The sequence below is a fragment of the Komagataella phaffii genome, chromosome 1 (assembly GCF_000027005.1).
Source record: "Komagataella phaffii GS115 chromosome 1, complete sequence".
In the NCBI taxonomy this organism is placed as follows: Eukaryota; Fungi; Ascomycota; class Pichiomycetes; order Pichiales; family Pichiaceae; genus Komagataella; species Komagataella phaffii.
In genome coordinates this window covers 1,684,450-1,710,178 of record NC_012963.1, presented here as the reverse complement: position 1 = coordinate 1,710,178, position 25,729 = coordinate 1,684,450, and the positions used below count along the sequence as shown (strand labels likewise).

Below are 25,729 nucleotides of genomic sequence, written 5' to 3'. Positions count from 1 at the left end.
GTTGATACGCATTACAGAATCAACTTTATGGTAAGTTTGAAAAGGCTATCTTCAATTAGAAACCAACCATTTCAAGTAACTTAGTACCTGCAGCGAATATATAATGGGGGTCATAGTAACATATTTGTATCACATTACATTTCTAAACCTGTCTGAAGAGAAAGCACAACACATATCCTACTTTTGAAGGGCAATACTATCAGATTTCAGTTCTCCAACTTTTTACATTCCTTTGAACTATAATGAGATTACTTCACATTTCATTGCTATCAATTATCTCAGTATTGACCAAGGCCAACGCTGAATGTTGTTACACCAACACACATACTACCACTGAAGTCTGGTATACTACAGTATATGCTCGAGATGTTAGTGAAGAGACTTCTTCCACACTGGCTGGTGGAAGTGCAACTGTCAGCTCAGAAGTGAGTTCGACAATTGAATCTAGCGTTGCCACTTCCGCTACCACCGAATCTTCAAGTGAGACATCAGGGTCCACATCTGGGTCCACATCTGCCACTGAATCATCAACTGGTAGTAGCTCGCTAGCAACCAGTTCATCGATAACCAGTTCAGAGTCTTCCACCATTACACAAACCACAGGACAAGAGTCAACAAGCCCAACCCCATCGTCCTCAGAGACAGGTTCTTCTACTACTACTCCCTACGATATAAGTCCAACGGCAAGTTCCGACTTTGATGCTTTTAAATATCAAATTCTTGATGAACACAACATAAAAAGAGCTCTACATGGAGTTGACGGATTAGAGTGGGATGAAGAAGTATATGCTGCCGCCCAAGCATATGCTGACGCATACACTTGTGACGGAACCTTGGTTCACTCTGGAAATAGTCTGTACGGAGAAAACTTAGCGTATGGTTACTCAACCAGAGGGACTGTTGATGCCTGGTACAGTGAAATTGAATATTATGACTTTAATAACCCAGGTTATACCCCAGGTGTTGGACATTTCACTCAAGTAGTTTGGAAAAGCACCACAAAGCTCGGCTGCGCTTTCAAGTACTGCAATGACTATTACGGAGCCTACGTGGTATGCAACTACTCACCACCAGGAAATTATGTCAACGAGGGATACTTCGAAGCCAATGTGTTACCACTGGTAGATTAACTCTTTAAAGTTTAGTTTTGTAGTTATATAAAAGATAGTATATTTTGTTGTAGGTAAAGTGATGGATTTCGGATGTTCTTATCAGGAACGTTCTATGCATGAATTTTTTTTTTCACGTTTACCATCTTACGTCTAACATTTACTCATGACTGAACAACTGATAGAATGGTTTAGGGACCCGTCAAACAAGGCTTATTGGAATGAAGACTTGGTTGCCATAAGAGAGTCTCCTCTTGGAGGAGTAGGAGTCTTTGCTAAAGAAAAGATTGGGCATGACGAAGAGGACGATGAAGAGAACCTTCTTCTGAGAGTATCCAAGCAGTCGATTTTAAGCGGCAAGAACTCTTTCATTTCGAATTTGCTCCATGAATGTGGTGCTGATAGTCATTTGGGACTTATCTTGGCGTTTTTGTATGAGAAGTCCTTAGGCTCCGATTCTCCATGGTATGCATATCTTCAAACAATTCAACCTAAGAATACTAAGGGTTTAATACTTCCAGTTCATTTATGGCCAGATGAGAAGAAAAATCTGCTAATAGGAACTGAGCTTTATTCAGTCTTGGATAATTTTGAAGAAGAGACTGAAGGGCTGTTTGAGTCTTGCGTATCGTTTGCCAGAGAATACGAATCTGTCCTCAAAGTCCCCACTGAGTTAGCTGTTGATGAAAACAATGCCAAAGAAAAACTTTTGGAATTTGCTGCTATAACATTAGCAATAGCTTCTAGGTCGTTCAATGTTGATAATTACCATGAATTGGCCCTTGTTCCAGGAGCCGATCTTTTCAACCATGATTCATACGGAAGGGAGCATGTACATTTCGAAGCGTTGGGAGATGTTTGCCCATTTTGTGCCAGTTGTGACGAGTGTGGCCATATAGAGCATGGAGCTCCTGACAGTGAGATAGAAAGCGATTTGGAGCAAGAGGGTGATAACGAGGAAGACGAGGAAGACAAAGTTCACGATGACGCGGATACCGAGGACGGAATGGAAGATAATAAGAAAGAAGGTAATAATGAACCATTTGAGGTGACGGAAGACTATATTACCAAGTTGGAAAAAGAACTGGAACGTGAAGACATGTCTGACGAGGAATCTGATGCCTCCGAAGCTGAAGGGCACGATAACTCTGATAGTGACATGAGCGATATCGATGAAGACAGTCTTTTGATACCCGATGTTTGCTGTGATATCAAGATTGTCAAGTCAATCCCAAAGAACAAGGAATTGCTCAACACCTATGGGGATCTAAACAATACGTCCCTGTTGACAAAATATGGATTTACGTCCCTCAACAACCCCAATGATTATGTGAGTCTTGGAGACCAGGCTTTAAGCCAGCTCAAGAACTTCCCAGATCGTAAAGACTGGTGGGATTCCAAGGGATACGAAGTGTTCAACGATTATTTGCATTACACAGCTCAATTAAATCAAGAGGAGTACGACAACGAAGGGGTGGAAGACAAAGAAGAAAAGGAAGGCCATAAAAATGGGGAGGAAGGTGACGATCAGTATCACTCTGACGCCGAATGCCAATCATGCAATGGAGACTCCCAGGCCAGTCCAGGATCCTGCTGTAACTCATGTGATGGTGGTAACGATGAAGGAGAAGAGGAAGAGGAAGAGCAACCAGAATATCTACCATGGCAAGTTGAATTGAGAGTCAATGCGGAGGGAAGGCCTTCCCAATCTACTTATGCTCTCGCAAGACTATTGTCTCTTTCAGAGGCTGAATTTCAAGAGCTGAGAGAGGCAGACGATAAAACCCTGTTCCTGGAAAAGATCGGTACTCTGGAATCTCCTGAAAAGGCAGCATATCAGAATATTCTAAATTGGTGCAAGCAAAGATCTACCGCCTACCAAGATGGGGGACTGACTAGCAACGACTATGAGAAAGCCATTAGGGTAACCAAAGATTCTCAAAAGCTGGCCATCTCGATTTTGGTTTTCGGTGAAAAGAAGGTCCTAGAACAGTCAATAGCTTCTCTCACGCAGCAGATCAACTAGTATGTGAATAAGATGTAGCATAGATATAGAGTATTATCATATTAGGGACCCTATTAGCATAGGCACTACCAGACAACCCCAGGATATTTCCAGAACTTCTCGAAAGTTCCAATATAAAAAATCGGTACCGGATTCTCTCCCTTTTTCCTTCTTTCACTCTCCATCTTTCGATTAACAGCACATTAACAACAATGGTAAGTCGTCGTCACTCCCAATTGGTCAATAGCAGGCAAACGGTTACTAACAGTTCAAGTCTACTCTTTTAAAGTCAGCCAACTCACTCAAGCCATTGCTGAACAGAGTTCTCGTTCAAAGAGCTAAGGCCGCCACCAAGACTGCTTCTGGTATCTACATTCCCGAGAAGAACGTGGAGAAGTTGCACCAGGCAACGGTGATTGCCACTGGTCCAGGTGTTCCAAACCAAAATGGATCATTGGAACCAACTATCGTCAAAGCCGGCGACAATGTGTTGATTCCCTCGTTCGGTGGATCTCCAGTCAAGATCAACGATGAAGAGTATCTGTTGTTCTCCGACAGAGAGATTCTTGCCAAGATCGAGAATTAAATTATTGGTTGATTCCATGTAAATAGAAACAAAATATCAGAATCAATTCAGCCCTACCCTTACTCAACTCATCTCCTCTGCGAAAAGGTTTTCGTTCTCGATTCTAGTGTCTCAGTTGAGAGAAAAATAAAAAAGAAACAAGGTCGTTCACCTATCAACACGGCTTTTATCGCAAACCCACTCTGCCACTATCTACACCTTACATCTAACCTGTCATCATGGCTGATTTAGTTACACAAGAGCCCAGATTTGCCCAGTTCAAGCTTGTTTTATTGGGTAAGTATTTCTTTAGACGTCGCTGTTCCATATTCGTGGTTTGCCATCTGACTAACATTCTTTAAGGGGAAAGTGCTGTTGGAAAGTCCTCTATCGTACATCGTTTCGTCACCGACTCCTTTGACGATTTGAGAGAGTCAACAATAGGAGCCGCATTTTTAACCCAAACTATTCAGCTAGATGAAAGGACCACAATCAAATTTGAGATTTGGGATACCGCTGGCCAGGAGAGATACAAGTCTTTGGCCCCAATGTACTATAGAAATGCCAACTGTGCACTTGTTGCTTACGACATAACACAAGAATCTTCCTTGGATAGAGCTAAATCCTGGATTCAGGAACTACAGAAACAGGCTAGCGCTGACATCGTCGTGGCCTTGGTGGGAAATAAGCTGGATTTGGAAGCCGAACGTAAGGTTTCAACCAAGGAGGCCAAGGAGTACGCGGATGAATTGGGGCTCATTTTCAAGGAAATAAGTGCTAAAACAGGCGAAGGAATAAAGGATGTTTTCCATTCGATTGCCTCCAAGTTACCAGTTGAAGAGAAACTGAATTCAGCTACCAAGAGACGTCGCAACATCGATTTGAACCGACCATCTACGAACAACCAAGAGTCTTGTAGCTGCTAGGTAGTTTAATCTGCATAATATTAGGAGAATTCATTGGGAATTTGTTCTTCTTTTCTAATAAAAGAACGAGAAAATCATTATCCTTTAAAACATATCATTCTCAAAAGGGCATTGAACGCTATCATGTCCTTCCCTTTCACAAAGACCACACCATTTTTTTCTTCCATTTGCGGGATCAGAGTTTTTTGGAACAAATATTTGCAAGTTCCCGTTCTCATCCAGCAAGGTTGATTGCTCTGTGGTTGTTGAGGTCAATGGTTGTATTTTTTCCTTCTCTCTGGCGGTCTCAAGCTGTTGTTGCAGAGATCGATTTTCTGCTTTCAATCGTTGTAATTGCTCTTCTATTTCCGTGTTTTTTTCAGGTTGAGCTTTCTGAGAGCTTGATAATTTTGCTTTCAAATCATCGATTTCACGCTGGTATCCTTGAATTATATCGTTTTCCTCTTTACTTTTTGAATCCTTAAGTTGAGTATATTTCAACTCCCAATCTTGACACATTTTTTCCTTGACTTTCAGCTGACGTTGGAGTTCGTTCGTTTCCTTTGCAGTATCCTTGTTTTTATAAGCAGCACATTCCTCCCTCAACCTTTTCAATTCTTTAGTGTAGAGCTGTTCAGTTTCTGACGCTTGTTTTTCAAGGGAATCAATAATATCCAGCAGTTCGGTCTTCTGTTCGTCGAATGAAACCTTTAGCTTGGAAATTTTTTCATTCTTCTCAGACAAATCTTTCTCCATTTGGTTGAAGGCTGGTTCGTAATGGTCTTTAATGACCTTCTCCATAGACTCGAGAACTTCCGTGCACTCTTGTAACTGTGTTTCTAACTTCAAACATTTCTGTGAAAGATGGGTATTTTCAGTCTTCAAACTGTGCAATTGTCCTTCATTGCCTGCAACAGTGCTCGGGCTACTCTCCTTTGATGATCGTTTCAACCCTTGTTGATTGGAAACAGCTAATGGTGAGCGAGATACATAAACATTTCGTTTTGTCTTCGTTGGTGTCTCTGCTTGAAGTCGTTGCATGTTACTTGTCTCCAGAAGTCTTTGATAGGGCAAAAATATGCCTGAATTAGGGACTTTGGTGGTAAAGTACTGCACGTTCTTAAACTCTCCAGAATTCTTTCCTTTTCCACTCATTTGACCAATCAGTTCAACACCAGCAAAAATCCCAGACTTTGACTCCACATTTCCTACGAACTTGAGTATGGCTCTTTCCCCACCGGGTAAGACAATCTCAGAACCCAAGGGGACATGTAATTCCATGGGGTTAGACCTTATTTATTATGTTCAGAGTGAGACTTGATCTCGATTCACTAGATTAGAAACACTGGATGTTAGATGCCGGTTAGATCTATCGAATCTAAATGTAAGTTAAAATCTCTAAATAATTAAATAAGTCCCAGTTTCTCCATACGAACCTTAACAGCATTGCGGTGAGCATCTAGACCTTCAACAGCAGCCAGATCCATCACTGCTTGGCCAATATGTTTCAGTCCCTCAGGAGTTACGTCTTGTGAAGTGATGAACTTCTGGAAGGTTGCAGTGTTAACTCCGCTGTATTGACGGGCATATCCGTACGTTGGCAAAGTGTGGTTGGTACCGGAGGAGTAATCTCCACAACTCTCTGGAGAGTAGGCACCAACAAACACAGATCCAGCGTGTTGTACTTGATCAACATAAGAAGAAGCATTCTCGATTTGCAGGATCAAGTGTTCAGGAGCGTACTGATTGGACATTTCCAAAGCCTGCTCGTAGGTTGCAACCGATAGGGTTGTAGAGTGTGCAATACACTTGCGTACAATTTCAACCCTTGGCAACTGCACAGCTTGGTTGTGAACAGCATCTTCAATTCTGGCAAGCTCCTTGTCTGTCATATCGACAGCCAACAGAATCACCTGGGAATCAATACCATGTTCAGCTTGAGACAGAAGGTCTGAGGCAACGAAATCTGGATCAGCGTATTTATCAGCAATAACTAGAACTTCAGAAGGCCCAGCAGGCATGTCAATACTACACAGGGCTGATGTGTCATTTTGAACCATCATCTTGGCAGCAGTAACGAACTGGTTTCCTGGACCAAATATTTTGTCACACTTAGGAACAGTTTCTGTTCCGTAAGCCATAGCAGCTACTGCCTGGGCGCCTCCTGCTAGCACGATACACTTAGCACCAACCTTGTGGGCAACGTAGATGACTTCTGGGGTAAGGGTACCATCCTTCTTAGGTGGAGATGCAAAAACAATTTCTTTGCGACCAGCAACTTTGGCAGGAACACCCAGCATCAGGGAAGTGGAAGGCAGAATTGCGGTTCCACCAGGAATATAGAGGCCAACTTTCTCAATAGGTCTTGCAAAACGAGAGCAGACTACACCAGGGCAAGTCTCAACTTGCAACGTCTCCGTTAGTTGAGCTTCATGGAATTTCCTGACGTTATCTATAGAGAGATCAATGGCTCTCTTAACGTTATCTGGCAATTGCATAAGTTCCTCTGGGAAAGGAGCTTCTAACACAGGTGTCTTCAAAGCGACTCCATCAAACTTGGCAGTTAGTTCTAAAAGGGCTTTGTCACCATTTTGACGAACATTGTCGACAATTGGTTTGACTAATTCCATAATCTGTTCCGTTTTCTGGATAGGACGACGAAGGGCATCTTCAATTTCTTGTGAGGAGGCCTTAGAAACGTCAATTTTGCACAATTCAATACGACCTTCAGAAGGGACTTCTTTAGGTTTGGATTCTTCTTTAGGTTGTTCCTTGGTGTATCCTGGCTTGGCATCTCCTTTCCTTCTAGTGACCTTTAGGGACTTCATATCCAGGTTTCTCTCCACCTCGTCCAACGTCACACCGTACTTGGCACATCTAACTAATGCAAAATAAAATAAGTCAGCACATTCCCAGGCTATATCTTCCTTGGATTTAGCTTCTGCAAGTTCATCAGCTTCCTCCCTAATTTTAGCGTTCAACAAAACTTCGTCGTCAAATAACCGTTTGGTATAAGAACCTTCTGGAGCATTGCTCTTACGATCCCACAAGGTGGCTTCCATGGCTCTAAGACCCTTTGATTGGCCAAAACAGGAAGTGCGTTCCAAGTGACAGAAACCAACACCTGTTTGTTCAACCACAAATTTCAAGCAGTCTCCATCACAATCCAATTCGATACCCAGCAACTTTTGAGTTGCTCCAGATGTAGCACCTTTATACCACAAACCGTGACGACGAGATTGGTAGACTCCAGTTTGTGTCCTTATAGCCTCCGGAATAGACTTTTTGGACGAGTACACCAGGCCCAACGAGTAATTAGAAGAGTCAGCCACCAAAGTAGTGAATAGACCATCGGGGCGGTCAGTAGTCAAAGACGCCAACAAAATTTCACTGACAGGGAACTTTTTGACATCTTCAGAAAGTTCGTATTCAGTAGTCAATTGCCGAGCATCAATAATGGGGATTATACCAGAAGCAACAGTGGAAGTCACATCTACCAACTTTGCGGTCTCAGAAAAAGCATAAACAGTTCTACTACCGCCATTAGTGAAACTTTTCAAATCGCCCAGTGGAGAAGAAAAAGGCACAGCGATACTAGCATTAGCGGGCAAGGATGCAACTTTATCAACCAGGGTCCTATAGATAACCCTAGCGCCTGGGATCCTTTGGACAACTCTTTCTGCCAAATCTAGGTCCAAAATCACTTCATTGATACCATTATTGTACAACTTGAGCAAGTTGTCGATCAGCTCCTCAAATTGGTCCTCTGTAACGGATGACTCAACTTGCACATTAACTTGAAGCTCAGTCGATTGAGTGAACTTGATCAGGTTGTGCAGCTGGTCAGCAGCATAGGGAAACACGGCTTTTCCTACCAAACTCAAGGAATTATCAAACTCTGCAACACTTGCGTATGCAGGTAGCAAGGGAAATGTCATACTTGAAGTCGGACAGTGAGTGTAGTCTTGAGAAATTCTGAAGCCGTATTTTTATTATCAGTGAGTCAGTCATCAGGAGATCTGAAATATGGTGTTGGGATCCAAGCGAGAGACAAAAAAAAAAGAAAAAAAGAAAAGATGCCTGATTATATAATACATAGTTCGTACTCAAGTGATTGGGGAAGACATTAAGAATTAACCGTTAAGTTTGGACAGCAAACTGGCTAGAGCAGGATTTATAGATGAAGAAACAGGTGTTTCATCTTGCTTCTGCGTTGCTGTTGCTGACTCGTCCGAAGTAGAAGCAGGTTCTGGTGTTAGTCCAGTTGTTCTAGATAGACTCTCTAAGATGGAGGAAAGCTGAGGGTGGACTGGGTTAGTTGGCTGTTCGCCAGAATCAACTGTTTCAGTTGGTGGGCTCTCCATTTTTCTCTTTTTTGACACATTTTCGTCGCCTTCTTCATCACTTGAAGCGGCATATTGAGGTACACCATCTTCTTCTTCTACATCGTTTATGAATTCTTTCAACTCTGATTCTTTCTGCTGAACTGTGGCAAGTTTCTCATCCAGAGAACCCGAAGACTCTGCATCTTTCGTAATCCACGACTCTTGGACTTGAATCAGTTTCTTCAGCTCATTTATTATGGACTCTCGTAATTCTTGGGTCTCCTGTGACTTTGATCTGGCTGAGGTGATTAAGGTTGATAGATCTCCAAGTTGTTTTAAATAAATATCAGTTCCTGGTAATGTTTCAGAGTCGAATAGACTTGAGTATTGTTCATTTATCTGATTAACGACCAGAGACGTTGAAGACTTCAATGTTGAGATTTTGTTGAACAGCGTTGATAGAGAGGAAATCTCAGGAGCCAAATCCCCAGAATTGATTGGTGGAGAATTTGAACTAGACGAGGATAAACCGTTATAAGCTTTTTGATCCTGTATGCTCTGATAAAGTCTATGAATCAGGTTTGAGTCAAATATCTTACGTTGACTCCAGACATCTATAATTCGCTTCAGTTTCGCCTGGTGAGTAGAGATCATACTCGGATAGATTTGCTCTAAAGTAGATGGTAGCACCTTGGCAAACTCATCTAGAAATGTAGTCTTTCGTTTAGCTCTCGATTGCTGAATAATTTCATTGGCCAGATAGAGCCCCGCAAGCTTCTTGGTTTGGGTGGAACCTACAAATTCACTCCAAATGGCGACGGTTTCGGGAGCATGTCTATGGTGAAATAGACACCATTGTCCGATGGATTGAATGCTAATTTGGGTTTCTTCCAAACTAGCAAGCTTTTCCAAAACTATATCCTTTGAGTAAGACATGGTCTGGAGTAAGTATCAATGGTTTGGTTGTTGGTGGAGAAATACGAGAGCGTTCAGCCTCGAAGGGGAGGAATGGCAAACTAGAGGGAAGTCCAACGGGAGTTAGGACCCTCGAAACCTTCATTGGTAGGTGGGGCCCCCAAACCTCCAGATCGTCTTCTCTCACTACCTCCCCTGTTTACCTTGCCGCATAATTTCTTCACAATGGCTGACAAGTTTCCAGAGTTGAAAGACGTCGACACCGGCGCATCTTCCGGTGAATCTCCTTCGCAAGGTGACTTTTTAAGTAGAGAAAAGGAACTTTTGGGCGATGAATTCACAACCGAGAGAGACCAAGAGTTGGCTGACGACAACGTGGACGAGTTCGACGAATTTGAGAGCAACTTTCCCAAAGTAGATGCTGATCAAGAGGAGAGTATTCCAGTAGAAGATGCTCCCGAAGAAGAGGCACATACTCCACTGCACAGCACTTTTGATAATTTGGACTTGAAGGAGAGCAAGCCAATTCAAGAGTGGAAAGAGCGTACTGAATTGGAGATCTCCAAGAGAGATGAGGTTGCTGCCAAGAAACACGAAGAGATCAAAAAACAGGCTGAGAAGGATGTGGATGACTTTTATGTCAACTATAACGACAAGAAGGAGAAATCTCTAAAGGCCACCAAGGAGGACGAGGAGAAGTTCATTGCCAAGAGGGACAGTTTCTTCGACCAGGGAAGTGTGTGGGATAGAACAGTAGAGCTGCTGAAGTTGAAGAAGAACAGTTCTTTTGGTGCTGATGAAGCGGACAAGACTAGATTTAAGGAGATTTTGTTATCTTTGAAGGGGAAGGAAAACGTCCCTGGAGCTGCTGGATATTGAAATGGAAGCCGGAAAGATTTGATCTATTCATATGTATAAAATAGGCGTATTATTTAAGTGAATAAATTCGAATTATTTGATGTTTGGAAAAATTCCGTGAAACGAATTTGGAATTGTATTTTTCAACTCTCAATTTTACTTAATTGGGAGCATTTTCTGTAAGCAATTGGTTGACTACCAAGTATGGACCAGGAGAACTCTCAACTACGTAATTTCCATGGATTGTTAGTTTTGGCGAGGCTCTTGGATGATTACATTTCCAAAACTCTTCAGCAAGATGCGGTGAAGGATGATACGATGGTGCAAAATGACCTCAAGTGGACGCAAACCGAAATTAAGGAAACAATCTCCAGAGTGTCTCCATTGGCGTCAACACTGACATCAAATAACTCCTCATCGAATGCGGAAAAGAAGGAGATTTTTGTTCAGGTCTGCGCTTACTTTGGAGGTGTGTTGGATAATGTTATCGTGATCTTTAAAGAGACTACAGAACTGTCAATGTTACCTACTCTCGAGACGTTGCAAAATAATTTATGTGCTATAGAAAGCGGTGGAGATGCAGGCGGAGATCTTTCTTTGTTGATAAAAGAAGCTATAGAGCAATTACAAAGACAGAGATAAACGGTATCCTAAAGTATCTGATCCTAGGAGGAGTTCAAGCTCTAAAGGCACCAGAATAAAATGATACGACTGACACAAGTAGACCCTTTTTCTTCAGGAGACAAAGTCAATTACCCAATCTATGTTTTCCTTCCACTTTTTGTAGTTTTCTGGATCCTTTATCCATAATTCACAGAGCTCCGATAATTCAGGGTTTTCAGATAAAGATTTAAGCCATTGTTTCGCTTGATTTTTGAAAAATTGTCCCTGCTTTTCGAGTTCCTGGAAATCTGGGGAATCCTTAACTTTGTCATAGGTTTCTTCGATACCATCAGTGATGTGGCCAGAGTACTTCGCTTTGGCTAAGGGAATCTTTGTATCGAAGTCCAGCCAAATTGCAAGAAAAATGGCAGACATCAACTTTTGAAAGGATTCACTGCAATCAATCTCGCCATCCTCAAGAGTTTGTGGTACCGGAGCAGCCAACGAATCCACAACAAATTTAACCTGATCTTGTGACTTTAGTAAATTATCCAAGAAGTCAAGTGAGGTGTGGTCATGAAAAACATCCATTACCCAAGCACCCATCTTGAGGAGAAGGATGCCAACTGCCTTGAAGAGGGATCTGTTGATTGGAGAAGAAAGCAAAAGGAACGTCTGGTAAATCCAGCGGGTGATTGACACGACCAAGTGGGACTAAACCTGGCGCCCCTACCAAAACTTCCTACGCAAGAGTCATTTTTGTATGGGGCGATAAGCACCAAGGGCGAGTGAGTATCACTCATCGCCAGCTAGTCGCCAGCTAGTCGCCAGCTAGTCGCCAGCTAGTCGCCAGCTAGTCGCCAATCGATGCGTGAGTCTGAACATCTTCCTTTAGTAAAGAGCGTACAGTCGCATATCATGACAACAAGAGAATCCAAAGACAAAAAAGAAAAGGCGGATTGGGCTGTTACTAATTCTCTGTCATCCAGCTTGCATTTGAAAAATTCCCAATTTGGCATCCTAGCAAACAACCCTGCTCAGTGAAGCTCTAACCGGTCAACTCAGCTGAGCTGTGGATCCCACGTACACGATATAATCTGCAACAAATTCATTCTTCACTCACAAACTCTCTTTAAGTAGGTTTCTGACTCCATTTCTCCGTGTGGCTTTCACTACATGCTCCCCCTTTGAGATCCTGATTTATAATCTTAGGCCCCTGGTGCAGCTCGTTGACAATACGTCAGAAGCAGGTCGTACTATATCCGCTATGATACAATACGCTCCTTTCAGATCGCCTTCCAGACTGTGGACCACAATTACCTCAGATCTGCAAGGTTCACTACCCCCAATGATTTTGCATGTAAATATATCATGATATTTTGTCTAATCTATCCCCCTCGTTCTTGTCTCGAATCGCATCATCATCCGCATTAGTTCAGTCTCAAATCGCTCAGATTCCCTCTCCTCATTCCCTCTCTTTATTTCCTTCCCCATCATCCCCACCATTCCCAAATCGCCCTTTGTCTTGCCATGAACGGGTTACCACAACAGCCATGGCACTCGGAACTCAACCCGAAGGAACGACAGGGCTTCATAAACATTATTGTACAGTCAGTCTTCCAAATACAGGGCAATAATTCCTTTAATAACGCTAAGACCAAACAGTTGGCTGAAGACTTTGAAAAATGGGCGTTCAGCAATGCTAGATCAAAGAAGGAGTACGTTGACATGTTGAGAAACAAAGTATCCAGCATCAAGCAGGCTGCGGTTAACGGTCGTTCCTCCATGGCCGCTAATGCCCCTGACCCTGCAGCTACTCTGAACGGAATGCAGAGCATGGGTCAACAGAATATTCCCGTTCAACCACAAATGCAGCAACATCAACAGCAAAACCAGTATATGAAAAATAATCAGCAACAGCAACCGCAACAACAACAGCAACAACAGCAACCGCAGCGTCCCATGATGAATAATTTCTCCAATGACCAAAGAGTCAATCTTAAAACTGCCCCAATACCTGAGGCTCTTTTGAAACGTATTCCTGGGCTTCCAGTTGGCGTCAATACCTGGGCTCAAATAACCCAGATGTTGCAGAATGGGCAAATAAATCCTCAGCTGATGAACACCATTAAACAGGTTTACACGGTCCACTCGCAACTGTTACAAGCAAGAAGTCATCAAGATGCCATGCAGAAACCACCCCAGCAACCCCAGGTACAGACCCAACCCCAAACACAACCCCAGCCACAAAGAGATCAGATGTTTATGCAACAGAATCGTATGGCTAACAACCAACAGCACATTCAACAACAAGCTCAGAATCCTCAATTCAATTCCAAATTGGTTCAAGGTCAGCAGCAGCAACAACCACAGCAGCCACCACAACAATCTGCTACTCAGCAGCCACAACTTCAAATAACACAAGAAATGCTTAGGGAAGGTACTACGCAAGCATTGAATTTGATTGAGAGGCTGAAACAAACTGGCGACTTGCCCCAAACATTGGCGCCGGCCCAGCAACAATCTTTCATCAAAACGTTCATTCAACGACATTACCTACCACGAGTTCTACAAAACAAAAATGCTACTGCAAATCCTTCAAGCCAACAAGCGAACAATCAAAACTCGGTTCCTCAAGCGGTTCCAGGCTTTCCTGGTCAATCTGTGCCACTACAACAGGCACAGAAATTTGTCAATACGTCTCCCCTGATGAACCAAACTTTGCCTACAACATTCAACAATGCAAGGCCTATGCAAAAACCTCAGCAACAGAAACAACCTCAACAATCTGTACCATCAAATTCTATGTTCGGTGCACTTCCAAATGCACAACAACCTGTGCCTAATATGCATCAGCAGCAGCAAAAGCAACCTATAAAGCTTTTACCTGGTATCCAAGCTACAGAAGAGGATTGGACTAATTTAAGAAAAGTGTACGCAGAGGCTTTGCAACTACCAATAAAGCTAAAAAATGTGACAAACGAAATCACACCTGATCAGAAACGAGCTGTGCTGGATCAGGCTAAGACTATGATCCAGCTCTCTATCACAACAGAGAATTTGATTCCGAACTTTTTTATTGCCACAAAGAATGTTGAGGGTACAAGAAGGCTGATTCAAATCAAGTTCATGCTGAAGGAAGTTTTAGAAAGTCTGAAGCGAAATGAGTATTTGGCGACTCCAAACATTTTACAAAGAGTTCAAACTCAGATTCACAAGTACATTACTTACTTGAAAGAACTCCAGCAGCGCAAGTTTCAACAATTACAAAATGTTCAGTCTCTGCAACAACAACAGCAACAACAGCAGCAGACTTCTAATCTCCAGCAAGTCCCCCAGATGGGCCAGGGAAATAAGCAGCTGCCAAATAATATGCTCTACACGTCGCAGACAAATCCTGACTCGCTCATGGGTGGATCAAATGCTAACAACATGTTTTCAGGTTTAGGGATTCAAGACCCTTCTCTGAACAATACTGCTGCATTCAGTCAGCAACAGAGAGTCACCCCAGCTTCGGGACAGCAATTAAACTCGTCTCCCTTGATGCAGACACCTATGCTCAATCAAAACTCCTTGATGCCTAACCAAATCCAGCAGTTTCCACCCCAACAACAGCAGCATCGGCAACAGCAACGCGCTCTTCCTCAGCAACGGTTGGCTCAGCAAGTTCAAACTTCCCCCAATGCTAAACCTCAGCAGTATATGCAACAACTGCCTAATAATATGCCCCAACCACAACATTCACAACAACCCTATCAAGCTTCATTAGAACAGCAAGTACCGCAGCAGATGCTGCAACAACCACAGCAACGTCAGCAGCTACAACAACAGGTACCTATACAGCAAGTTCAGCAAGCTAAAAGAAAAGTCAAATCATCCGTATCGGGACCTTCTACTGGCGCACCCGGTAAACAAGCCAAAGTGCAAGGTAATAGGATGGCTGCTACCAACGCTGCGGCTAAATCAAGCCCTGTAGTGATGGCAACTCCTAGCAGCGTTCAGTCACCAGAGAATCTTGTAGCTACGAAAGAACAGAACGAGATCCAAGCAAAGGAAGAAGCAGAGAGTGCCGCTATTAATACTTCTCGGATGAGAATAAAAGAATTGGGACTTGATGACCCTGCTTCTTATTTCCTCTGCATGTTATCTCGCTCGTTGGACCTCAAAGATGAGGAGACTCAACTACTAGACTCCAAGGAAAGCAATTCTGTCAAGAAAGATACTATATCTCAAAAGGGTATAACTCCGTCCGCAATCTTGCAGACTCCACTATCTTTTATCAAGACCCCAGGCTCGTCCCGACCCTTGGACTCTCCGTCTACCAGTAAAAATGCCAACGAGTGGTCTAGCAAGGTTACGCCAGCTGCAATCAATGCAGTGTTCAGAGATGTTTCGGCAATCAGCAAGACGCTATCGTTTGGAATGTTGCCTACCCCTCCTGAAGAAAATGAAGTTTTGAAGAGATCATCCGACGCCGACGAGGAACCCAGTAAGAAAGCTAAACTAGAGAACAAGTTGCAGAACTCGTTATGGGACTTTGACTACGCGGAAGAACTTTTTGCAACAGACCATTTATCGCCTTAAGTAAGCATTATGGATTATAGTTCATTATTACATTTATGTTATAGAATTATTTTTTTCATCTGAGCAATTTGTAATCGCGTTTAGCAATTATGCTATACACTTTCTACTACTTTCGCGTAAATTTTCACGAGGTGCGTCTCTAGACCTTGATATTTGCCTGAGATGATCCAGAGTTCCTAACAACTTTTTTTGTTGCGGCAGGCTACAGTCATCCCTGAAAATTGTTGTTAACAGACGCAGTTTTTACGAAGTGGAGCCATTTACGAGAGAGACCTAATCATTAGGAAAACCGGATTTGGATACCCCAATATTGCTCTTTCTACTTTCGCAGATAGCCGTTAAGAAGAACCTTGCCACTGATGACCAAAGCAAGCGAAGCAGGCGGATTCATAGTGGACGACCCAGACTACAAGAAACCCGCCAGGAGAAGAAGAGCTGCGAAGAAAGCTGTCTCCTACGTTGAGACGGACGATGAGCTTCCTCCAAACGGTACCTCATCCTCTAAATCTTCTAGGAAGAGGAAGGTAAAGGACGAATCTGAAGATGAGGAGTACCAGGAGTCGCTTGGAACAGACAAGGTTGACGATATTAAACCCGAAGACGATGAAGAAGAAGATGCTATTGTTATTAGAGGGACTAGCACCGGCAGAAACAGACCTAATGGTGCCAGTATTGTTAACGCAATTAGTCTTTCAGATCTCAGTGATCTGAGCGATTTGGAACAGAATATTGATATACCAGAGGAATTAGAGGAACTCGACCTGGAAGTAGTTGAGGAGGCTGAGGCTCCTAGACCCAAAAAGAAACGGAAGACACCAGCAAAACCGAAGAAACCAAGAGTACCTTATTTCACTAGAGTAACTGAAAAACTCTACAACATTCATCCTTCTTTGAAAGATGTCTTTCCGAATTTAGACCAGCACGAACAAATCGAAGTGAAAAAAGCCACTCAGCCCGAAGGAATGACTTGTACTCTCTTGCCGTTTCAACTTGAAGGTCTTAACTGGCTCGTCAAGCAGGAGGAGAGCGAGTTTGGTGGGGGTGTACTGGCAGATGAGATGGGAATGGGGAAGACCATCCAGACTATTGCGTTGTTTATGCATGACAGAACTAAGTCCCCCAATCTGGTTATTGCACCCACGGTGGCACTAATGCAGTGGAAAAGTGAGATAGAACTTCATACCAATGGGATACTGAAGGTCGGGGTCTTTCATGGTCAAAATAGAGGAAAGAGTGCCGAAGAGTTAAAGGAATATGATGTGATACTGACAACTTATTCGGTTCTTGAATCGGTTTATAGGAAGCAAAACTATGGATTCAAACGAAAACGTGGACTGGTGAAAGAACCCAGTCCTTTGCACAATACGCATTTTTATAGGGTCATTTTAGACGAAGCCCACAATATTAAGGACAGACAAAGCGGGACAGCCAAAGCTGCAAATTCTCTAGACACAGAGAAGAGATGGTGCTTGTCAGGTACTCCGCTACAGAATAGAATTGGAGAAATGTATTCTCTAATTCGTTTTATGAAACTGTACCCATTCTGTGAGTATTTCTGCACTAAGTGTGATTGCCGATCCACGGAGTGGAAATTCACTAATTGGAAATGTTGTGACACATGTGGACATACTCCCATGTTACACACCAATTTTTTCAACCATTTCATGTTGAAAAATATTCAGAAGTACGGGGTAGAAGGCCTCGGGTTGGAGAGCTTCAAGAATATCAGATTATTATTGAAAAATATAATGCTGAGAAGAACCAAAGTTCAGCGGGCTGACGACTTGGGTCTTCCTCCCAGAATTGTCGAGATCCGCCGTGATAGATTCAATGAGGAGGAAAAGGACTTGTATGCAAGCTTGTATTCCGACAGTAAGAGAAAGTTCAATGACTATGTTGCGGAGGGGGTTGTTCTGAACAACTATGCCAACATCTTTACACTGATTACTCGGATGCGTCAACTTGCAGACCATCCTGATCTGGTACTCAGAAGAGTTGGTACCAACAGCATCGATAGTTCTGGTATGCCAGAAGGAGTCATTGTATGCCAATTGTGTGATGATGAGGCTGAAGAGCCTATTGAAAGTAAATGTCACCACAAATTCTGTCGCTTGTGTGTTTCCGAATATGTGGAAGGTTTCAACGGAGACCCAAACAAACTGGAGTGCCCAGTATGTCACTTGGCATTAAGCATAGACTTAGAAGGTCCAGCAATAGAAGTGGACCTCGAACTTATTAAAAAGGGAAGCATTGTGAATCGTATTAGAATGGGAGGTGAATGGAGGTCTTCAACCAAGATTGAAGCCTTGGTGGAGGAGTTGTTTCATCTTAGAAGTGACCGTGTCACTATCAAATCGATTGTTTTCTCTCAATTTACCAGTATGTTGGACCTGGTAGAATGGCGTTTGAAAAGAGCAGGGTTTGAAACTGTTAAATTGCAAGGTTCAATGTCTCCTCTCCAAAGAGAAAGTACTATCAAGCACTTTATGGAAACTCCGTCCGTAGAGGTGTTTTTGGTGTCTTTGAAAGCTGGAGGTGTGGCACTTAACTTATGTGAAGCTTCACAAGTATTCATTCTTGACCCTTGGTGGAATCCTTCGGTTGAATGGCAATCTGGTGACCGTGTTCATCGAATTGGCCAACATAGGCCTGTGAAGATTACCAGATTTTGTATAGAAGATAGCATTGAGTCCAGAATCATCGAGTTGCAAGATAAAAAGGCAAATATGATTCATGCGACCATTAACCAAGATGATGCTGCTATCAGCAGATTGACACCTTCAGACCTACAATTTTTGTTTATGAACTGAGTTTAATATCACTTACATATAGAACTAGGCAGCACTGGTACGAGCTCCGGCGCCTTCCTTAATCAATTTCAAGGATTCTTCGGAAATCTCAATTTCTGGTAACGGTTTCTTGCCTTCCTTAGACGGAGGGGGAAGGAAACCTGTCTTTATTAAGTAGGCAATGTAGATACCTGTTTGGGCAGAATCTACCCCTCTACCCTTGGAACCATCGTATCCTGTCCATCTGGTGTCTCCGCTAAGAATATCTTTTGCATTTTTGTCATCTAGTTCCGGAGCTTTAGTGTCTTGTGGAAGATTGTCCAACACGAAATGGAGCAATGGATACAATGCACTGTCCTTGGATTGATCCACAACAAATCTTTCCAAGTCACGTTTCCACTCAACATAATCAGTTAACTTTACTTCATAACCATAGTCATTCAAAGCGTTCAAAAACTCGTTGAAGCGGATTCTTGGATGCCCTGTCACCTGTACCACACAATGACCTTCTTCTGCAGTAGGGTGAAGAGAAGATGCAGTAACAACTAAAGCAACGTGATCAACTGGGACCATGTTAACCGTGTTAGAAATGTTGGGTAACTTTCCAAGTTCGGCACATCCTTTCAACATACGTAACAAGAAGTCATCTGTGTTACAAGCACCAGTCCTAGAGTGGCCCGTAACATACCCTGGACGAATAATGGCACCTCTTAAACCTCTCTCGAAGGCACGGCGAATTATGTATTCAGCTGCCCACTTAGATTGTCCATATCCAGTTCCAAGACCCTTGGAAGATCCAAGCAAATCATCAGATTCTGGAATACCATCCTCACCTTGTTCTGTTAACGTGTCTGAAAGAGTGATATAGTGTTCAGTGTCTAAAGTTGAAGTAGATGAAACAAATCCAAACTGTTTGGGTTTACCAGAAGCTGCCAAGTTCAACACATTGATTGTAGAAATGACATTAGCATCACGTAACTTGGAATATGGATAGACCCAGTGAACCAGAGCACCGTTGTGTATGATCAAGTCAATAGTGTTAGCTAGCTCAGCATACTTTTCACCTGATAGACCTAACTTATCTTTACTGAGATCAGCAATGACAACCTTAATACGGCTAGTCCATTCTTCATTCCAAATTCCGTAAACCTTACCGGTGTTGCGCAATCTTTCAAGCCCAGACTCTTCGTCTTTAGCTCTAACGTGGGCATAGACCTGGACATCCAAGTCTCTCTCCAAGAGATCTTTCAGAATGTAAGAGCCCAAAAATCCAGTAGCACCAGTTAAGAAAATGTTGATCAGCTCAGCATTTGAAAGAGCCAATCTAGATTTATAGGAGTCTAGCAATTGACTTGAAACCAAGTCCTTTGCATCTTGAAAGTAGTCAACAACTTGTTCGTCAGATCCAGCAGAAGTACTCTCCTGCTTGTTGTCCGCAAACTGAACTTCGTCACCATTCTTGACACGATCAACCTCTGCTGCGAAAAGCTTAACAGTGGGGTGCTTGAAGATGGTACCCAATGGCAAATCGACTGCAAGTTTTCTCCTGAGTTCGAAAATCATTCTCGTAGCCAAAATTGAGTGTCCTCCAAGATCGAAAAATGAGTCTTCTAACGAAATACTGGCAGGTGGATTGGGAAGTACTTGCAACCAGAGATCCTTGATCTGTAGTTCTGTGGTGGTAAATTCAGAGTCATCAACCTCAGCAGAGGACTTTTGGGCTACAGCAGCAAGCTGGACAGTATCTGGAAAGGGTAACTTCGGTTTGTCAACCTTACCATTAGGATTCAGAGGCAACTTTGCCATTGGGACAATAATGGTGGGGATAGCATAAGAGGCCAAAGTTTTCTTCAAATGTGCTTTTAGGTCTTTTATCAATTCTCTGTACAATAATAAACTCTTAACAATTGGATCATTCAAATCGTCCAGATCGTCAGATGACGACTTGAAGTTTTCCAGTTCGGGTGTTTCTTTGGGCACAACATAAGAGATAAGAATTGGCTCCTCATCTTTGTCCCTACGAACAAGAGTAACGTTCTGACGAATTAAAGGATGCCTAGAGATATGGGTGTCAATCTCCCCCAATTCAATTCTGAATCCTCTTATCTTAACCTGGTCATCAGCTCTACCACTGACCTCACAATCTCCGGTAGGTAGATACCTTCCTAAGTCCCCAGTTCTATAGAGTCTATCCCTGGGTCCTAAGTAGAATTCCCTCCAAGGTTCGTCCTTTGAGATTTTCTTATCTTCTTCTACCCACTTAGATGGAGATACAAACCAGTTGGGGACAAACTTTTCTTTGTTAAGGTCAGGCTGCCCTCTATACTGCTCAGCTAAACCAGCAGCACGGACGTAGATCTCACCAACTTCACCTATTGCGCAAGTCTTAGATCTATCGTGTCTGTTGACTACAAGTAACTGAACATTATGCATCCCCTTACCGGCCGGCATGATATCCTTCTGAACTTCCAAGAAAGTGGAATCTTGGGCTCTTGAAGGTATCTCAAAGTACGAAACTGCACGTTGCGTTTCTGTGGTTCCGTACATGTTTATGATGTTCACGTTTTGAGCAATAGTTTGCAGTCTCAAACAATCTCTCTTGGTAAGGATATCACCAACAAAAAAGGCGTGATGAAGGGAAGGAATTTCCTTAGTTGCCTGGGCAGACAACAGCTGTCCCATAGCAGGAGTCAAATGGGTCACTGTTGCACCATAGGTTTGCATCCATTCTGCCAATTTTCCTGGAGTACCAATGTCATCACTAGTAGGAATCAAAAGCTGAGCACCTAAAAATAAAGGAGTAAACATATCTCTTTGAATGGGGTCATGAGCGATACCAGACAACATTGTGAACTTGTCATTCTCTGAAAGGTTGAAAGTTTTTGACATCCAAGGAAAATAATAGGCCAAGGAGAAATGACGACCAAGAACACCTTTAGGGATGCCCTCAGATCCAGAGGTAAACGATAATGTAGGATTAGAGTCAGGCCCAACCAAAACGCCAGTTCTTCTAGTTTTGAATTGTTGGTAGTCGTATAAAGCGTCCTTTCCATCCACGTCTCCACCCAGAACGTTACCATCGGCTTCAATTTTCAAATTTGATATACGAGAAACCAAGCTTAGCTCGTTCTTGATATAATCCTCAACCAGCTGATCCAAAACGCCAGCTTTTTCCAAGACAATTAGACCAGCAGGTTTAGCAACTTGCAGATAGACGTTCTGTCTGGCCGGAGGATAAGCGGGATCAATAACAGAAAACGTGGCACCAGCTTTAAGTACTCCCATAACGGCAACCATCAGATCAACGCCACGGTAGGCATAAATCATGACTACGTCTCCACGTTTGATACCTGTATGCACCAAGTAGTTTCCAACAATGTTGGAAGCTTGGTCGATTTGCTTGTATGTGAAAGTTCTAGTTTGGGAATTGGGGTTCAAAAATGACTTAGTTTCAACAACACATGTTCTGTCGGGAAATTTCTCCGCGTTATCAGAGAAGATGTCTTGGATAGCACCTCTATATCCTGACCAATCAAGGTTTGCAGTGGGATCAGGGAGCAGTTTAGACTGCTGCTCAGTTAGTAGAGAGATCTTACCTATTGGAGTTTCAGGAGCTTTGTTAACTTCGTCAATGAAGGAAGAAAACTGTTGGCTGAAATATGCAATACGATTGTGGGTGTACAAAAGAGAGTTGTAGTAAATATTGATACTGGTATTATTCTCCAAAAAAATAGCCAGGTCTCTCGTAGATCCCTCGACCAGAGTTGACAGTTGTTGAACCTTCTTGGCTGTTTGGAAACTTAGCCTGAAAATGGGGGGATAATTTGGCAATTGTTTGGACTCTTTAAGATGGGTTACAATATCTTTCAGCGGGGTTGCACGCTCCAAGCTCTCAAGATATTGTTCGCCTACTTGCTTGGAAACATCGACAAATGACTTGGAAGGATCAACTTGAAGTCTGACGACAAAGGGGAGATTTTGTTTCTTTGGTGAATCGGTCAAGATGACAATGTCATCATCACCGGTAAGTCTGTAGACCAAGACGGCAAACACAGCCAGTGGAGCAGTAAACTGGGTGACAGATGGCTCGTTGGCTTTGTTCAAGAAGGGAAGAATGTCTGAAATGTCAAATGTCTTGTTGGCTTCTATCACTTTGCCGGCTACAGGCCGGTTATAATCTCGAGGAAGAACACTTAGTGTTGGGCCGTCTAGGATATTGGCCCAGTAATTTAGGTTCTCTTCACTCATGGTTCGTTCTTAAGAGTGCGGGGAATCCGTCTAAGTGAAAAAAAATATGAAGACAAGTTGGGTTTCGTTTGAATGAGTCCTAACCTCACTGTAAATGACTCAGTTGAGTCTGAAAAATAATTCAGTTGTCGGTAAAAGATAACCAGTAGTGCATGGCCTAAAGTTGGGGAAGCGATGGGGTTCGATATGAAGAAACCCAATAGTCGTGTGCTCTGCCAATAATGAACCGACATTGGGAGAAAACCCGTTCACGTGACATCATCATGAGAACACAACGACAACATAGTATAGAAGACAGTTCTTAACCACCACACACATGTCTCAAAGGAAGTTACAACAGTAAGTTATCGTGTACCATTAATGGCTAAGTGACAAAGATGCTTTGTTTTCTAGTCAAGTCGCAAGGAAAAGAAATCAGACACTAACATATGTCCCCCGTTTAGAGAGATTGACCGTGTGTTCAAAAAAGTCAAAGAAGGTCTGGAAGAGTTCGATTATGTCTATGATAAACTACAAGCATGCGAGAGCTCTTCTCAGAAGGAAAAATTAGAAAGTGATCTGAAAAGAGAAATCAAAAAACTACAACGATCCAGAGACCAAATCAAAATATGGTTGGCGGGAAATGAAGTCAAGGAGAAGAAAGGATTGATGGAACACAGAAAATTGATTGAACATGAGATGGAGCGATTCAAAGAGGTCGAGAAAGAAATGAAGACAAAGGCGTTCAGTAAGGAGGGACTGAACATGAATAAAGTCGATCCAAGGGAAAAGGAAAAGTCAGAGACCTCCAAGTTTGTGGAGTCCATGATTGAAGAGTTGGAAAGACAGAGTGAAGCCTTGGAAGCTCAGATAGATCAAATCCAGAGTAGTGGCAAACGAGGGAAGAAACTGGATAACTCTAAGACCGATCAAATTGCCGAACTACAGTCCTCCTTGGATAGAAATAACTGGCATCAGGAGAAACTTCAAACTATACTAAGATTGCTTCAGAATGGTAATTTGGAGGCGGATCAAATCCAGCGCATACAAGAGGATATTGAGTATTACGTCGAATCTAACCAGGATGCCGATTTTGCTGAAGATGATGGTATTTATGATGAATTGGGACTGGATGAAATTGAAGATGGGTTCTTGTTTGCCGCCGCCTCTGGACCCCTTTCAAAAGATGAAGAAGGTAAAGATGAAAATGACGAAAATGTATCAGATAACGAGTCTCCAAGTGCCAGTGCATCTAGTAATTTTGCTGCGGTAAATCAAGGTTCAACTTCTGACAGCACCGTCAAGACCGCTCCTGCTGCTATTAACTCATCAACAGGATCTGTCTCCAATGTCACCTCAACGAACTCCAATGCATCTGTTTTGCTCAACAAACTCACAAGAACATCTCCTGCAAGATCAGCTGCTGCGACTCCCCCACATTCTCATAACGAATTAACTGGAATTCAATCAAATCTTAAGCCTGCTGTGGCCCCTGTGCTGACGCCCAAGTTGAAATATTCTAAGGTTGCCAGTACAGCAGCTACCGCAAGTGTGCCACCAGGATCAACGAAGGTTGGATCGTCCACCCATTCAACCACTCCGACTGCAACTACAGCCGCAACTGCACATCCGGCAGTTTCCTCTTCTTCTCTACCATTGGATTCTTTGTCGTCAACGACTACTCATCCCAATGGTCTTGACGCTCCAACATCTGAATCGTCCTTGAAAATTGCAAACAATCTTATTGCTAATTTGGATGGAGTCAAGAAGGAATGTCTCAATAAGCCGATTAAAAAGACCCCTGAAGAGATGGACAACATGTATCAACTGCTTAATTCTTCACTGTTAAATTGTCCAGACTCATTTGATGCAGATGTGCCAAACATGTATATCCCTAGACAACCACACCCTACCCATATTTCGTTCCCTCAGGAACCTTTGTTGGAGATTATGAACTCGGCAAAGATTTTACAGAACTTTGATTTGGAGACTTTATTCTACTGTTTCTATTATCACAGCTACGAGAATGCAGCTGATGAACATAAGGTATTCGACAACTCAGGCAGTTTCCTACAAATTAATACGGCGAAGGAGTTGCATAGAAGGGGCTGGAAGTACCACAAAGAGCTCAAGACCTGGTTCCTGCTCAATAATGACGAAGCTAATCAAACTCCTCCGCCTATTGAAGAGCACGTTCAACAAAAGAGCAACTGGAAATACTTTGATTACCAGGAGACATGGCTTCCCAGGAGAAAAGACGATTTTACTTTTGAGAAGGACAAGTTGGAAACGTTGTATCTTTGAAAAGTTGATAATCTATAATCTATAACTCTTTGTTTAAGAATTCTTCACTGAAATGCGTAATCTGTTTGAAATTTCTCTCAAATCCAGAAGACCCGCCGTAGTAAGGATCCTCCACAATCCTGTGGAAGGACTTGTCCGTTCTGTAGTCTCCAAAGAGCCTGACTACGGCATTGGAGTCTTTGGGCTGTATGCGTTTGAGATTGGAGAGATTTGATTCATCCATGGCCAGTATGTAGTCAAAGTGGTAGAAGTCGTCCGGCGAGATCTGCTGACCTCTATGGTTCACAGGAACTCCATGTTTCTTGCAACACGCCACGGAACGGTGATCAGGAGTATCGTCGATATGGTATCCTGAAGTTCCAAAGGAGTCAATCTTTTTGAACTTAGAGTCGAGTCCTTTTTCTTTGACTAAGTGGGTGAACACCGCCTCAGCCATGGGGCTTCGGCAAATGTTTCCTAGACATACAAACGCAACGGATATCGGGGCCATCTTTGAGGGTGGCAAATAATGAGTCGAAGGAAGAGGAGAGTAAGAAGGAA

General features: G+C 42.9%; 15 protein-coding genes across 15 annotated transcripts; 9 read left to right on the top strand and 6 right to left on the bottom strand.

Annotated features, from left to right (window-relative positions):
* Nucleotides 1–242: 242 nt before the first annotated feature.
* PAS_chr1-4_0164 (uncharacterized protein) lies at nt 243–1,130 on the top strand (the record flags this gene model as incomplete). Its single annotated transcript, XM_002490231.1, has 1 exon — nt 243–1,130. One exon carries the CDS (start codon nt 243–245, stop codon nt 1,128–1,130), a length of 888 nt encoding a protein of 295 aa, XP_002490276.1.
* Nucleotides 1,131–1,275: 145 nt separating this feature from the next.
* PAS_chr1-4_0695 (uncharacterized protein) lies at nt 1,276–3,135 on the top strand (the record flags this gene model as incomplete). Its single annotated transcript, XM_002490230.1, has 1 exon — nt 1,276–3,135. The coding sequence occupies one exon, from the start codon at nt 1,276–1,278 to the stop codon at nt 3,133–3,135; it is 1,860 nt and encodes a 619-aa protein (XP_002490275.1).
* Nucleotides 3,136–3,326: 191 nt separating this feature from the next.
* Nucleotides 3,327–3,700, top strand: PAS_chr1-4_0163 (uncharacterized protein; the record flags this gene model as incomplete). The annotated part of the gene is made up of 2 exons (XM_002490229.1): nt 3,327–3,329; nt 3,389–3,700. The coding sequence occupies 2 exons, from the start codon at nt 3,327–3,329 to the stop codon at nt 3,698–3,700; spliced, it is 315 nt and encodes a 104-aa protein (XP_002490274.1).
* A 218-nt stretch (nt 3,701–3,918) lies between these two features.
* Nucleotides 3,919–4,605, top strand: PAS_chr1-4_0162 (GTPase, similar to Ypt51p and Ypt53p and to mammalian rab5; the record flags this gene model as incomplete). The annotated part of the gene is made up of 2 exons (XM_002490228.1): nt 3,919–3,976; nt 4,043–4,605. 2 exons carry the CDS (start codon nt 3,919–3,921, stop codon nt 4,603–4,605), a joined length of 621 nt encoding a protein of 206 aa, XP_002490273.1.
* An 84-nt stretch (nt 4,606–4,689) lies between these two features.
* PAS_chr1-4_0161 (Nuclear fusion protein BIK1) lies at nt 4,690–5,865 on the bottom strand (the record flags this gene model as incomplete). Its single annotated transcript, XM_002490227.1, has 1 exon — nt 4,690–5,865. One exon carries the CDS (start codon nt 5,863–5,865, stop codon nt 4,690–4,692), a length of 1,176 nt encoding a protein of 391 aa, XP_002490272.1.
* A 125-nt stretch (nt 5,866–5,990) lies between these two features.
* On the bottom strand, nt 5,991–8,522 carry PAS_chr1-4_0160 (Multifunctional enzyme HIS4; the record flags this gene model as incomplete). Its single annotated transcript, XM_002490226.1, has 1 exon — nt 5,991–8,522. The coding sequence occupies one exon, from the start codon at nt 8,520–8,522 to the stop codon at nt 5,991–5,993; it is 2,532 nt and encodes an 843-aa protein (XP_002490271.1).
* A 195-nt stretch (nt 8,523–8,717) lies between these two features.
* Nucleotides 8,718–9,845, bottom strand: PAS_chr1-4_0159 (Protein that interacts with exonuclease Rat1p and Rai1p; the record flags this gene model as incomplete). The annotated part of the gene is made up of 1 exon (XM_002490225.1): nt 8,718–9,845. The coding sequence occupies one exon, from the start codon at nt 9,843–9,845 to the stop codon at nt 8,718–8,720; it is 1,128 nt and encodes a 375-aa protein (XP_002490270.1).
* A 204-nt stretch (nt 9,846–10,049) lies between these two features.
* On the top strand, nt 10,050–10,703 carry PAS_chr1-4_0158 (Clathrin light chain; the record flags this gene model as incomplete). The annotated part of the gene is made up of 1 exon (XM_002490224.1): nt 10,050–10,703. One exon carries the CDS (start codon nt 10,050–10,052, stop codon nt 10,701–10,703), a length of 654 nt encoding a protein of 217 aa, XP_002490269.1.
* A 183-nt stretch (nt 10,704–10,886) lies between these two features.
* On the top strand, nt 10,887–11,324 carry PAS_chr1-4_0157 (Hypothetical protein; the record flags this gene model as incomplete). The annotated part of the gene is made up of 1 exon (XM_002490223.1): nt 10,887–11,324. The coding sequence occupies one exon, from the start codon at nt 10,887–10,889 to the stop codon at nt 11,322–11,324; it is 438 nt and encodes a 145-aa protein (XP_002490268.1).
* A 93-nt stretch (nt 11,325–11,417) lies between these two features.
* PAS_chr1-4_0156 (Hypothetical protein) lies at nt 11,418–11,891 on the bottom strand (the record flags this gene model as incomplete). The annotated part of the gene is made up of 1 exon (XM_002490222.1): nt 11,418–11,891. The coding sequence occupies one exon, from the start codon at nt 11,889–11,891 to the stop codon at nt 11,418–11,420; it is 474 nt and encodes a 157-aa protein (XP_002490267.1).
* Nucleotides 11,892–12,815: 924 nt separating this feature from the next.
* Nucleotides 12,816–15,869, top strand: PAS_chr1-4_0155 (Hypothetical protein; the record flags this gene model as incomplete). Its single annotated transcript, XM_002490221.1, has 1 exon — nt 12,816–15,869. The coding sequence occupies one exon, from the start codon at nt 12,816–12,818 to the stop codon at nt 15,867–15,869; it is 3,054 nt and encodes a 1,017-aa protein (XP_002490266.1).
* Nucleotides 15,870–16,228: 359 nt separating this feature from the next.
* Nucleotides 16,229–18,679, top strand: PAS_chr1-4_0154 (Protein that recognizes and binds damaged DNA in an ATP-dependent manner (with Rad7p); the record flags this gene model as incomplete). Its single annotated transcript, XM_002490220.1, has 1 exon — nt 16,229–18,679. One exon carries the CDS (start codon nt 16,229–16,231, stop codon nt 18,677–18,679), a length of 2,451 nt encoding a protein of 816 aa, XP_002490265.1.
* A 24-nt stretch (nt 18,680–18,703) lies between these two features.
* Nucleotides 18,704–22,906, bottom strand: PAS_chr1-4_0153 (Alpha aminoadipate reductase; the record flags this gene model as incomplete). Its single annotated transcript, XM_002490219.1, has 1 exon — nt 18,704–22,906. The coding sequence occupies one exon, from the start codon at nt 22,904–22,906 to the stop codon at nt 18,704–18,706; it is 4,203 nt and encodes a 1,400-aa protein (XP_002490264.1).
* A 316-nt stretch (nt 22,907–23,222) lies between these two features.
* On the top strand, nt 23,223–25,189 carry PAS_chr1-4_0152 (Subunit of the CCR4-NOT complex, which is a global transcriptional regulator with roles in transcrip; the record flags this gene model as incomplete). Its single annotated transcript, XM_002490218.1, has 2 exons — nt 23,223–23,245; nt 23,350–25,189. 2 exons carry the CDS (start codon nt 23,223–23,225, stop codon nt 25,187–25,189), a joined length of 1,863 nt encoding a protein of 620 aa, XP_002490263.1.
* Nucleotides 25,190–25,208: 19 nt separating this feature from the next.
* Nucleotides 25,209–25,679, bottom strand: PAS_chr1-4_0151 (Protein phosphotyrosine phosphatase; the record flags this gene model as incomplete). The annotated part of the gene is made up of 1 exon (XM_002490217.1): nt 25,209–25,679. The coding sequence occupies one exon, from the start codon at nt 25,677–25,679 to the stop codon at nt 25,209–25,211; it is 471 nt and encodes a 156-aa protein (XP_002490262.1).
* Nucleotides 25,680–25,729: the final 50 nt, after the last annotated feature.